At 39.9% G+C, this 13,760-nt stretch overlaps 1 protein-coding gene across 1 annotated transcript; it reads right to left on the bottom strand.

Moving 5' to 3' along the window:
- Positions 1-5,704: 5,704 nt before the first annotated feature.
- On the bottom strand, positions 5,705-13,020 carry LOC131240680 (uncharacterized). The gene is made up of 2 exons (XM_058239069.1): positions 12,225-13,020; positions 5,705-5,906 (listed from the first exon to the last, which is right to left on the bottom strand). Exon 1 carries the CDS (start codon positions 12,891-12,893, stop codon positions 12,303-12,305), a length of 591 nt encoding a protein of 196 aa, XP_058095052.1. The 5' UTR covers positions 12,894-13,020; the 3' UTR covers positions 5,705-5,906; positions 12,225-12,302.
- Positions 13,021-13,760: the final 740 nt, after the last annotated feature.

The following is a 13,760-nucleotide window of genomic DNA, read 5'->3' as shown; positions in this document are numbered from 1 at the left end:
GCCGCAGGATGGTCCTACCAATGGGACCACCTCCCACTTCAATTCCCTTACCAACCTAGGGGTTTATGGCATTCAATAACACTTCAACGAATCAGAATTCATCATCTAACACAAGTGATATCATGCACTCATACATTAAACATGTAAATTTAGATTTTTCTACAATTGTAACTACTAACAATAATATGAAATAAATGTGTATGTGTGTTGTGGGGGGTTAACGAAGAAAACAAGAGCTACACACCATTCATAGGACAAACATACAACAAGGATTAATGCAATCATGCATGCCACAAGAAAGGTTATACCAGGATCGCATACTATATGAACATACCATACCAAATTAAGCCTAATCATGTTGAAGAGCAAATAAATAATACTCAATCATGTTATTGAATTTAGTAAAATTATATATGAGATGAACATATCACACCAAAATCAAACCCAATCATATTGAAGAACAAATAAACAACACTTATTCATTTCATGAAATTTATGGGGATCTATCATGTAGGGTCTTGGCTAGGCTCTCTTTAGATTACTCAAGCATCTCATCCTAACATTCATAATCATTAAACTCATAGTAAAATTGGTGCTAGGCCATTTAAGGATAATAGTCTACACCTTGTAACGACTCGCTCGATCCACAACGCCCGTAGGGTTATGGTGTTAGAAAATCATTGTTGAAATGTCTAAATAAGCATACAAGCTAGTAAGAATTAGAAGGAAATTAACCCAAGACCCAAACCTACAAATATAACTCCATACTTACCTTCAATAGTCATCGAATCGACACCAATAAAGGACGATGTTGCTATAGAGGAGATGAGAGGGTGAAGGTGCACAGACCCTCATGCTTCCAAGCTCTCCCTCTCTCTTTCTCCTCTTTTCTCCTCTTTCTCTCTTTCTCTCTTTCTTTTCTCTAGGGCAAATTCGTATGGGGAGAGGGGGTACCCAAATGAGGCCCTTTTATAATGCCAGATTTGGTGTAAATGACCCCAAGGGTTGGGTTTTTACTATACTAGCCCTATGCGATGGTTTTTCTAACCTCTAGGGCCCACTACAGAGTGTATATATTGATATACACCGTAGGATAGTTAGCCTTAATGATGATCTACGTATGGACATGTTCGGCCCACCATTTGGATGCGTTAATCGACGGATATGATTAGAAGTCTGTTCAACGGTCACCGATGGTCGATCGGGGCCGCGGCTATACAGATATGAGCATGAAAATATCCTTACTCCACATGTGAAGTTTGGTCGTAAACCGACGGTTCGAAATCCTTAACTTTGCATAAGTGTGGATGACCCAATTCACTTAAGTTTCAGCTTCTTCCTTTAGAGTATTTGCACTTCTCATACACTTATCTTTTCATTCAAGTTGAACGGTTTTGAACAGTACCCAGGTCCGACTCCCATGATGGATGTCAAGCCCAGTAAGACAGACATTATTCTATAGTTTTAGAACTAGTGGCCCACTAACGAGCGGTATAGAGCTTGTTTGGAAAATCAAAAAATTTCTGAAATAAATTAGGTATTGAGATTTCTCGTGGGCAATGATTAGGGTTTAGATTAACTATATTCATAAGGTGGCCTAGTTATAACTAGTGAAAGTGGAGATTTGATCATGACTACTCTAAACCGTCGGTTTTAGGCTAAAAGAGTGACGGGGTTGATTTGGTCCATTAGTCAAGATCTGGGCCTTATCTAACTCGGCTTCGAGTAGATCTTTTAATTTAGTTACGATTGTCTTGATTAATCAGTATTAGGTCGGTTGGATTTAAGCTCTGTGTGAGCAAATCATGTGGCTAAATTCGGTGTTTAAGTAATCGAGCAGATTTGTTGGCTTCCTACGGTTAATTAATTGGACTTGTGTGGTTCTTTACTGGTACCACCTGTGTATAAACTAAGACTGAGTGCTAATGGTCAGTAAGTGATAATATAAGTTAATTACATAATAATGTAAAATCTACCAGTTCTGAAGAACCCAAGGATAAGGCTTATGTTAATAGTGAAAATCCAGGACGTTATAGCTACTATGAGTGCATCATAATGTAAAATCTACCAGATCTAAAGAACCCAAGGATAAAGCTTATGTTTTGCAGTTGATCGTTTGACTTAGGTGTTATTCGGTAAATTGAAAAATAAGCCCTTTAAAAAAAAAAATAATTTTTTTTACACACACACACACTCCCACACACTCACGCCTTAATGGGATTTCACCACCTATACATACTCGAACCGTTGACTGGGTGTTGAAAATCCTAAGAGTCTACCACCAGAGCAAGAGTAAGGATCCAATTGAAAAATTAATACAAGTGCTGAAAATTAAAACAAGTGCTGAAATTTTAATGTGTTAAATTTTAGTACTTGCAAGTGCTGAAAAACATATTTGACAATTCATTTAAAAAATGTCATGGTTTTTTAAAATAAGTACTTTCTTAACAAAATTTGTTTGGTAAACATAAAATATAAGATGTTTGAAAACTAATAATTTGTTATATTTGTTCATATTATCTTAATTTCTATCTTTTGTAAAGTATAAGATAGAACTTGTTTCTCCATTCCACCAAATTTCATACACCTATGCTCAATTCAATAAAATTTTAATAGATTGAAAGAGTGTAGTAATATAAATTAATTGTGAAAGAAGGCAAGTAGGTGAAACTTGTGATACTTGTTGCAGGGATATGAATCGTATGTTCAGGTTTTCAATTTATATAAGTTTGGAGTTTTAGCTTTGTGATCAAAGGGCATTGGTGAGATGGGCCACACCATTAACGGACCATGCATCATATTCTTCTTGATGTAATAATCATAAACCTTCAACAGAGGACAAACACACCAAGTTAGTAATATAGACCATCTAATCATGCCTATTGAATATGAACCTATTTATACTTTATTTCTAATCATCAATCTCGTAACAACCAATTAGATGGTTGGGATTGTTCTATTGGTATTTTTAGGTATATCCTGTGTGGGACCCACCAAATGAAGGATTTGTATTCTAGTATGATCACCACTTTTAAAATGGTGGTGATTGGTACATGCAGTGTAATCCTACCCGTTTAAATTTATAAACTCCAGATGAAGAAATAACTCAAATATCAAGCTGCTTAGCTGATTTTAATCCATCAGAATTAGCCTGTTGATGTTAAACCCTGACCCATTTAGTTTTAGCCATCCATTTGATATCCACGAATTGAGTTACATCTCTAGATGGACTTGATTTTGAGGCCATCATCCATTTACAATGGGATCCATGGTTTGGACGGTATGGACAGGCATACATCAATACAACACAATGTAGATCCCGCAAGGTAGGTGCAATCCTCACTGTGGGGCCCACCTCGATGTACGTGTTGTATATTCACATTGTCCATTCGTTTTGCCAAATTGTCTTAGGCTGAGTCAAAAAATGAAGCCGATCCAAATATCACGTGGACCACACCACATGACCATGTGACCTTATCAAGCTGATATTTGTGTCTTCCCTTCATCCATGTCCATGTGACCTTATCAACAGGTTGGATTGAAAATAAACAGTACGTGGGTGGACTCTATGAAGTTTTTAATGGTGGCATTCAATGATCACTGCTTCATGTGGTGTGGTTCACTTGAGATTTGTATTACTTCATTTTTGGATCATGTGCTAAAATATTCTGGCTAAATGGACAGACTGTGGATATATATTTGAAAGATGATGACTGCATTAAAAAATAAAAGGAAAGAGACTACAAAGATAAAAGCCTGCTGAGATGGTAGACAGAGATTACACTCCTAAAAAGAAAAAATCGCAACCATTAAGGCCCTTAACATTGGTAGCCCACTCGATTAAGGATCGCTTAGCCTTAGATGAAACCACCCTAGCAAGATTGAAGGAATTCCTGAAGCATCTATTGTTCCTTTCTCCCCAAACCGACCACCAGAATGGCCAGAATGGCCATCCTCCAAATCATTGTTTTCTCCTTTCCCAATTGCACCCCATGCCATGCTTGAAGGAGCTGATTCACCTCAAGTGGGAAACATCAGTTTAAGTTGAACCGAAGCATATAATCAGCCCATATGGACTGAATGAAAGAGCAATGCAGGAGCACTTGTAGGTGGGCCCTACCGTCCTGGTAGCACTTGTCTTCAACGTCCGGTTTCGGTGGATCCTTTGGACGACTTTTTCAAAGTGGTATCGGATTGGTTTGGTGCCCTGTTGACGTGGTAAAGTTCTTTGGCCCCATCATGATGTATGTGTTATATCCACACCATCCATCCATTTGTTCAGATCATTTTAGACCACCAGCCAAAAAAACGGAGTGGATCTAAAGTTCAAGTGGACCACACCACAGGAAAAGTGAGGATTGACTGCCTACCATTGAAAACTTCTTGGGGTCGCAGAAGCTTTTGGATCAAGCTTATATTTGTGTTTTCCCTCCGTCCAGGTATATATGACCTTGTCAACAGGTTGGATGGCAAATAAACAGTACAGTAGACCTTACGAAGCTTTTAATAGTGGGCGACTATTATTTTATGTGGTGTGGTCCACTTGGGGCTTGCATCTGCTTCATGTTTTGGATCATGCGCTGAAATAAGCTGGCAAAAGAGATGCACGGCGTGGATATTGAACGCATACATCGATGGGCCCTGGGTCGCTCTAGTCTTCACCGTCTTTTCAGTGGGCTCTTCTACACGACGTTTTCTACAGGGATTGTGTAGTGCATAAAGCAGCACCTGCACCTACCGTCCGGGTTGACGTGGTAAAGTACTGTGCGTATGTGTTATATCCACCCCGTCCATCCATTTTGTAAGATCAATTTAGTACATAATTAAAAAAGAGGGAGATTCAAAACTCAAGTGGACCACACCATAGAAAACAGTGGGATTCAACGCTACCATTGAAAACTTCTAGAGGACCACCCTTGCTGTGGTGTGATCCACTTGAGCTTTGTATCTGCCTCATTTTTAGGCTTATGATCTAAAAAGATCCGGTAAAATGGATGGAGTGTGGATATAACACATACATCATGGTGGGACCACATAACTCTCCCTCGTGAATGTTAGAGTCCACCCAAAGCCTGTGGGGAACCCACTTAGAAAAGGATGAAGCTGTCATTTAAAAATATATTTGAGGATATTTTAGTCAAAAGTAAAAAATATTTTAACTGCAAAATCACTGAATATAGCGAACTTGTGATGAGTGCTGAAAACAGTTTTATCAAAGGGGGCCGTTGGACGATAAATTACTTAAAACGACTTATGCCTCAGGTAACTTATCTTAATTTCTACTAATTAAACTGAAGTGATTAAGTAACTTCAAATAATAACAAAATTTTCTTATAATTGATCATAAACCAAACTTATATTAAACAAGTTACTTATCTACTCACACCCTCATCCATATGCTCAAAGTGAAGATACCTCACTTCAACACTGAGGTCTTGGTATCGATTCCCTAGTGGGGGTGGCTAACAGTGGAGCACATGGTGGCTAACAGTGGTGGCTAACATGGTTGAGTGTCTTCTTAACCGTGCATCCATTTTACCATATCATTTAGGATATAAGCTATAAAAATGAGGCATATCCATTTTACCATATCATTTAGGATATAAGCTATAAAAATGATGTTTATTTGCCATCCACCCTGTTCATAAGGTTAATTAGACACGGATGAAGTTGAAAACAAATATGATCAGCTTGATTCAAAACTTCTAGTTTTTAATGGTAGGTGTTTAATCCCCTGACCGTGTGGTACCTCATTTTTTAGATTGTCCTAAAATGATATGAAAAAACAAATGGATGTCTACTCCGCCTGCATCTCCAACTAGTCTCTACTGCCTCTTCATCCGCTCTTTCATCAAACTCCAATACCCTTCCAGTCACCATTAAAACAACATGATCCAGATCTCAACCTGCCAAACAAAATAACAATCTTTACACTTCCCGTTTGTCATATTCAATGATTATCCCATCTTTTTCAGATCTTACGCACTGTTTCTATATAAATTTAACATGCCTAGTGAGCAGCCCAGCTTCGAGGCTGATCTGAAGAACCTTCTTTGGTGAAGTAGCTGTCTAGGACAAGGGTTAAGTTGGCCTACAACCAGTTGTAGGTAACCCTCTCTCTAAGAAAATAGCACTTCCCATTGCTGAATAAAAGAACATTTTATAAAAAGAAGATGGAACTGCACAAGTGAGCTTTTGTGGGGGACTCAATCCCTTGATGTATCTTATCTTTCTTTATCAATAAATTTGTGTTATGAAGAGAGAGAAGATCCCTTCCTCTTTTGAAGGATGTGATGAAAAATTTATTGAAAGGAGCTAGCAAATACAGCAAAGGAGTCGCCAATCAGAAGTGGTTGGAGATTGGAAAACATCCTTGCCAATCCACCTGGTATATCAGTATGAAGGAAACTAAGAGCCCCCTCAATCCCCTAATTTCCTTCATCCATCTCACCAACCTCCACAGATAACCTTCTTTGGAGGATGCCCAGTCGATGACATTCAAATAGTCACTCGAGCACTTTGATTCCTAAGCAAAGGGCTCTAACTTCCACCTCTTTGGAATCCACAACCCCCCATAGGACCCGCAAAGACACAACAAGTCTCCTCACAATCATCCCTGATGATCCCCATCGATCAGTCCCGACTAGCCTCTAGAGCTGCTGTTGAAATTAAGACTATGCTTGCGACAAAGATGGGTCTAGGACACATGGAAGTACGACCACTACCATCCTCTATGAACTCCAGCCATAGTCTACTGAGGCCGCCACAAGAAAGCCACAAATTTTGTACACGCTGAGGCCTGAAATAATTCTGCCTCTCTTCTGCCAGAAGACATACAAGCCATATTGTCTGTCTTTCTAAATCAACCACCTAACGCTGAAAAAGACATGCCAGAGATTTTTTCCTTTGTTCATAACTTCGTATTGAAGCTGAAAAGCCAATGCTTCAAAGAGTTAATCCACTGAGGAGGCATCATCCAGTCCAACCCCAGAGGATGTACCACCAAATTCCTAGAGTATATGGCCAATGGGTTGAGACATGGCTAGCAAACTCCCCTTCTCATGAATTTAAAAAAATAATAATAATAAATAAATAAATAAATCTGTTCACAATTATTCCCTGTTTTGAAGGTGATCCAAATAAGAATTTAATCATCTCAAGCCACCAACAAAATCAAGCACCATTCCGAGAGGACACTTTATCCACAAAATGGATCCATCGTAGCTTTGGGCTCTCTAAAGCAGGAATCTTCATACGATGATCAAACAAAAGACAGCCCAAGAGATTTCCCACTTTCAGATTCTTGTCTATTCCTGTGTGCAGCATGAAAGTTCCCTGAATGGAGAACAAGTGGGCATAAGACTCAGTTTCCTTATACCATAAGACTCAGGTCTCCTCATCCATAAGGTTTCGTTTGGAACAATGCAAAAGTATCAACCATCTTTGCCCAAGCGATTGTCTTCAGAAACGCCTCCAACAATAAGATTTCTGAAGAAGTTAAGATGATTTGAAAATCCTCCCAGAATGCTTCTCCCCCCATTGGAATGTCCCCAACTGAATGGGTAGCATTTTGGATCATACCATTTACATAACTACTGACTCCACCAATGCCTAACCAACCTGGATTTTCATTGACAACCTATCAATTAGTGATTCAATTGGAAGTTGGATACAGTTGACGATTCAGAGTGAGGATCTTTTTTTGCAATGGATGTCCCACAAAACACCTCCACAAGTGGAGGGGCACAACTATGCACAAAGAAGCAAGTCGACAGCATTCTTCACCTATAGCAATGCAAGATTTTAGAAAAGATTTGGATGTAAAGCCATCTGGACACCATTTTCAGACAATATTGATCCATAAGACCTAGACAAAAATACCTCATCCAAAAGTTTTTTGCATGCCAATAAATGACCCAATTTCACTCAGCTTAAGGTCAGGTTAAATTTTAATATTCCATAGTAACATCCCCAACTCAAAAAATCCTTTTATCATACTCACGTCAAGCTCCTTCCCACCCAAAACTTCATCTTTTCTCCAAAACGTAAATCTCTATCTAATTCCTTTCTTAAAGGTCCCCACCTCGTTTTACTCATCCCCCTCCCAATTCATTTTTTCCACTCCTGGCCCTTATTTGTCAGACCCTTCTCCCCAGCCTATTTCTAATCCATAGATATTCTATATCACAATTATCTATGACAATTCTTGTTCTTCTCTTGTTCTTCTCCAAACCTCTATGATTCATAATGTAGAAACTTGTAGTGCATAAGCCACCAATTTTTTCAGTTTTTGAACCCTTCTCCAACAAAACCAACTTATACTTCCACTTGTCTTCACCTCTACAACCTTCCATAGGAAGTTTCTATGGATTTTTTTTCCTAGATTTGTCACCATCTCACCTATGACCTTAGTTGCACAAAGTGTGATGTGAAGCAGCAATCTGGTAAGAAATTCAGATGAGGAAGCAGGGAAACATGAGTTTCAAAATGTTAGCATGTATAAATAGCCAGGAAACAGGAGTGGGAGTAAGAGTCTAATGCGCAATTCGAAGCAGGAGTTGGAGTGCGAGTCCAAAATACAATTCGAAGCAGCAGTGGCACCTTGTTAGAGGAACCAAGCAATTAAGACTGGGATTTGAAGAGAGATGGGACTTCAATTGAAAGTTAGAGATGCGGCTTTGATAAGTGTGATTCAACCCTAAAGGATAAAGGACCTCTTTTCCACTTAGCTACCCTTCTTTCGATCTACCATTGATCGGATCCCATATGGAAATGGCCTCTTCCCCACCCTGTAAAAGGAGAAAGGGTATAAAAGGCTTAAAAAGCTTTCATTTCAATTTCAAGAAAGCCTTTCAATTAGAGCATCATATGCCACTATCCCAATCATCTCACTTTTCCTTAGATTGATTTTTACCCCTAAATCACTTCAAAGCATCTAAACAGTAAACATTCCTTGAAGGTTCTGCACTTTACTCTTTCAAGGCATCATAATGAATTTGAAGGTGGGAATTGCAAATTTTCACATCCCTTGCAAAGACATTAAGTCCCTCCACTACGATGAAGAAACAAAAACAAGAAAAAGGATCACCATGCATAATGTCCTCTAAAGCATGAAAAGAAACAAAATAGAGAAACATTGATCAATGCTTAGAAAGATGCCGTTAACTAGCGATGTGAATGGGTAGGGTTAGGCAGGGCCAAGTCAATGCGAGTTTCAGACCCAACCTGCAGGGGTGGTAGTGAGCAGGGTGAAGCTAGGCTCACGACCCGGCCTGACACTTAAGACCCAAAGCCCAAGCCCAGAAAATTGGTTGGGCCGAGGCACAACCCTACCAGACCAGCCTGGCCTGAAAAATTATAAAATCCATATTTCCCACTTGACCGTTCTTAATCTATCCACTGATCAAGTGAGCAATGGGCCACACATGCACAAACAAATAGACGCTTAGAGGAATGAAACCAAAGGTCCAGCAATGGGTCGGGCTAAAATGAGATGAGCCTAAGCACAGCTAAAAATAGATTGGGCCATGCATGCCAGCCCCAAGCCCAGCCCATAGGCTAAGTTAATTGGTCCAAGGCTGGGTTTAGCAGCCCAGTCCATTAATATTTGGGTGGGGTCCAAGTCAACAATTAAAATTATTATTTTTTTATTTTTATTTTTATTTTTAAAAAAAAAAGCCAACCATTCAAACCCAACCCATTTAGCCAATGGGTTGGGTTTAGGTCAGGTCTAATTCAGGCTTACGCTAGGTCTAAGACATATAACAGGGTCTTCACAAAATGATGCTCCAAATATGTTAAATGTGCCTAGGGCCAAGGCTTTAAATTAAATGAGCTCCATAATCACATCATCTTATGCTATCCTAGATAAAAGTTGAGAATATTATAAAAATAAATCCAAATATTGTCCTCAATAAACACTATTAAATTTTAAAAAATAAAAAAATAAAAAAAAAAACATTCATGAAAGATATATAAATATTCTATAAGACATGAATAATATATAGTAGTCAGAGTTTATATATACCAAGGTATATATTGTAATGGCCATTACTTAACAATACGGTAACAGTAGGAACCATTACATGTTACGGGGCCACAACAACAATTACAAAAAAAAAAATGGCCCCCATTACGAGGCTGATTCAATTTGTTTTCTTAAAAAAAAAAGCCCATAGCGGCCATTATGACCCGTATAGGAACAATAATTATGGTGACCATTACAACCACTGTTACGGCTACTGAATACCTTGATATATATATATATATAGTGAAATGCTCACCTGTGCACCAGTTCTCACAAGAACTCATGAGAACTTTTTGAGAACTCATCTCACGTTATATGAGCACAAAATCTGAACCGTCCACGTGATGCAGCACCCCATGAAACCTCCAGGGCCCAACTTTCACCCCAATACAAAACTATGGTGGGCCATGGCAAAAGGAAATAGTTTCCTCCATTGATTTCTCCTCTCTCTTTCCTATGGCCCACTAGAACTTTGGATCAAGGTGAAAGTTGAGCCCGGGGGGTTTCATGGGGTGCCGCATCACATGGACCATTCATATTTTGTGCCCAGCGCAAGTGAGCATGACTCTCTCTCTCTCTCTCTCTCTCTCTCTCTCTCTCTCTCTCTCTCTATATATATATATATATATATATATATATATATGAAACAAAATTCATTACAGCCAAAATGGAACAAAACAAAAACAGAGAAACAAAAGGAAAAAGCTATACAAACCACCCAACCCGACCCCCAAGAAACAATACAAAGGAAAAAAAACTAAACACCCCACCCAGGACTGAGTTCAAGAGAGAGCAAAGGCCACTAAACACCCCAACCACCCAACAGAAGGCAAGCCTACACAGAAGACAGAGAGGACCACTCAGCACTACATAATAAAACCCACCTCAAAACACCCTCAGCTTCCTTACAAAGATTGTTGAAAGACCAGTTGTTTCTCTCAAGCCATATTGACCACAAAACAGCCAAAACAGCCAATCTCCACCTTCGACTACCTAACCTCCCCCCAGCGTCTCCGTGCCAGGCTCTGAAAAAAGCCTTAATCAATCCTGGCAAAACACAGGAAATGTTAGCTTCGTTGAAAATCCCGGACCACACAATCCTTCAAACGCATAATGCAGGGGCAAGTGCTTGACATTCTCCTCCACACCTAAACACATGATACGGTATGCAAAACACTCCAACTTCTACATGTATGATACAGTAAATTTGAAGTTGGTCCATTTTAAGTTGGTCCAAATAGAACACATTTAAAAATGGGCCGCAGGCAGTGCGGCTTGAGTTGATTTTAAGAAACCCCAGACATGAACTATCAATTGGGACAGATTTTTAGACCAAGACCTGCTCCAATGGGTCCATATTCAAATCCAAATCTATTTATTGTTGGGTGAGGTCAAATGACTAACGCGCAAGGTCAACCCAACCCATATATGCACCCCTATCATCAACACACATTCTCTAATCCGTCTTTGCTGCCTCTCCAGCTTCCTTGAAACGCATTAGGCAGAGCATGTAGTCAACAAAATTCTAACTCACCCTAGCATAAGCTTTTTCCAAGTCAGCTTTGGCATGTATCAACGGCCTTCTTGCCCATCATTTTTCCTATCTATCCTGGATCATGTATCAAGCACTTGAAGGGAACCTACGGTTTTACACCAGCAAAACATCAACTGCTTCTTGATATACTCAAGCATATCCAATTAGTTGACTTCCTGAAATACGCAAGCATAGTGAGTCAGTCCAAGGATCCCTATTTCATGCCAAAAAGCACAAGGCAGAGGCCCACAAATAGTTTTCCAATGGTTAAAACTATGAATTGCAAGGGCCACATAAATGGCATTTAGGTAATTTACAAGGTGAAGCCCTGCGCTTCCTGCTTTATACCGCCCACTCCCCATGTGCATCACGTACATTCCATTCCAATATCGACTTACAGTAAATAATGGCATGCAAACACAATTGAACTGATGCTCTACGTCTACTATTAGCACAAGAAGATTCTCATATCAAGAAAATTTTCATACCAGCAATCACAGCAGAATATGCAATTTAATCAATTTTGCAATTCAGTAATTAACAATGAACTAAATTGCAAAACTTTGTTTTTACAAGTGAAATTTCCCGCTATTCCCACAACGGAATCAGCATCCTTTATTTTCAGGGGATCATTTTTTAAAAAAGCCGGAATATCTAAATTACCTCTGTAAGAATCCAAATTCAAAAATCCCTCAATCATCCAGAAAATCCAAGTTGAATGATCCAGATATAAAAAATGCACTAACTCCCCTGTCCCACATTGTGGTCCGCCCCATCCCGCTCCAACTCCCTTGCGACTTCCTCCTCCATGGCTTTCTCAGCCCGAAGCACCGGCTCATAGTAATCAGCATGCGCGTCCATGCATTTCTTCAGCAGCGCCGTCACCTCAAAGCACTTTTCGACAACATCTTCCTGGTTCTTATCTGCCTCTTCGACACACTTCTCCCAGGCAATGAACTCCTCCTTGCAGCCACCTCCTTTCATGAAAAGGCAGAAACCGCACTCCCCCTCTTCTTCTTCTTCATGGTCTTCGCCAACGACACCTCCTATTTCAAGGGAGTTTTCGCCATCATCTCCTTCCTTTTCTAGGGTTTTCTCGCTATCTTTCTCTTCTCCTTCTCTTCCTTTAATATCTGCTTCCTTTCCTAGGGTTTTCTCGCCTTCTCCTCCGTTTTCTACCGTTTTGCCGTCATTCTCCCGATCCTTCTGTTCTACTCCTGCTTCAAGATCTCCTCCCTTTTCTAGAGTTTTTCCGAGAGGAGGAGAATTTGAGGCGGCTGCTGCTGCTTCTAGGGTTTGGTTTTCAATGGGTTTTTCAGAAGAAGAAGACATTGCAGAAATTTGGGGATTTCTTCTTCTTCTTCTTCTTTTAGGGTTTTGGTTTTTATAGCAGCTTTGTATTTTTATGAAATCAGTGGCTTTCTTCTCCTCCGTCTCCCTATTTCATTCTAACTGTTATTAAAACCCTGAACCCTCAAATATGGTAGGTCAAAGTGACGCGGATTGCGTGGTGACCAAGCACCACATGGTTACGCGATGTCAGGAATCTGTGGGGCCCACTGTGATGTATGTGTTTTATCCACTCCGTCCATCAGTTTTTCCAGACCATTTTAGGAGATGGTCCCAAAGTTGAAGCATATACAACGCCCAAGTGGACCATACCAAAGGAAACAGTGGGGATAATGACATCCATTCCTATGGCCCACAGTGTTGTTTATTTATCATCCAACTTATACAGAAGGTCAAACAGAGATGAATTAAAAAGAAAAACAAAAATATCAACTTGATTTAGAGCTTCTGTGGCCCCTATGACGTTTTCAACGGTAGGAGTTCAATTCCTACTGTTTTCTCTAGTGTGGTCCACCAGGACTTTGCATATGCTTCAATTTTAGGCCCGTGGCCTAAAATGAGTTGGAAAAATGGATGGACCGCGTGGATAAAATACATCCATCAATTCGGGCCCCACAGGGTCCTAACGACTCTGCAGAGCTAACCGCGAACGTATGCGTTTTATCCACGACCGTCCATCCGTCACAGTGATACATTGCACGTAGCAGGGTTATCTTTTAACCGGAATTGTCCGTCTAGTGGGACCCACTACGGAGGGAAACTTATTCAAGCTACACGTGTGATTCTAGCTATCTAAAAACAGTGGCCTCCAATCCACGGTGGTTAAGGAAAACAATGAATGTCAACCTT

Source organism: Magnolia sinica, chromosome 3 (assembly GCF_029962835.1).
Source record: "Magnolia sinica isolate HGM2019 chromosome 3, MsV1, whole genome shotgun sequence".
In the NCBI taxonomy this organism is placed as follows: domain Eukaryota; kingdom Viridiplantae; phylum Streptophyta; class Magnoliopsida; order Magnoliales; family Magnoliaceae; genus Magnolia; species Magnolia sinica.
This window is presented reverse-complemented; position numbering and strand designations above follow the sequence as displayed.

Excerpts from the sequence above, each read along its gene's own strand:
- LOC131240680 (XM_058239069.1), bottom strand. The coding sequence starts at position 12,893 with ATGTCTTCTTCTTCTGAAAAACCCATTGAAAACCAAACCCTAGAAGCA.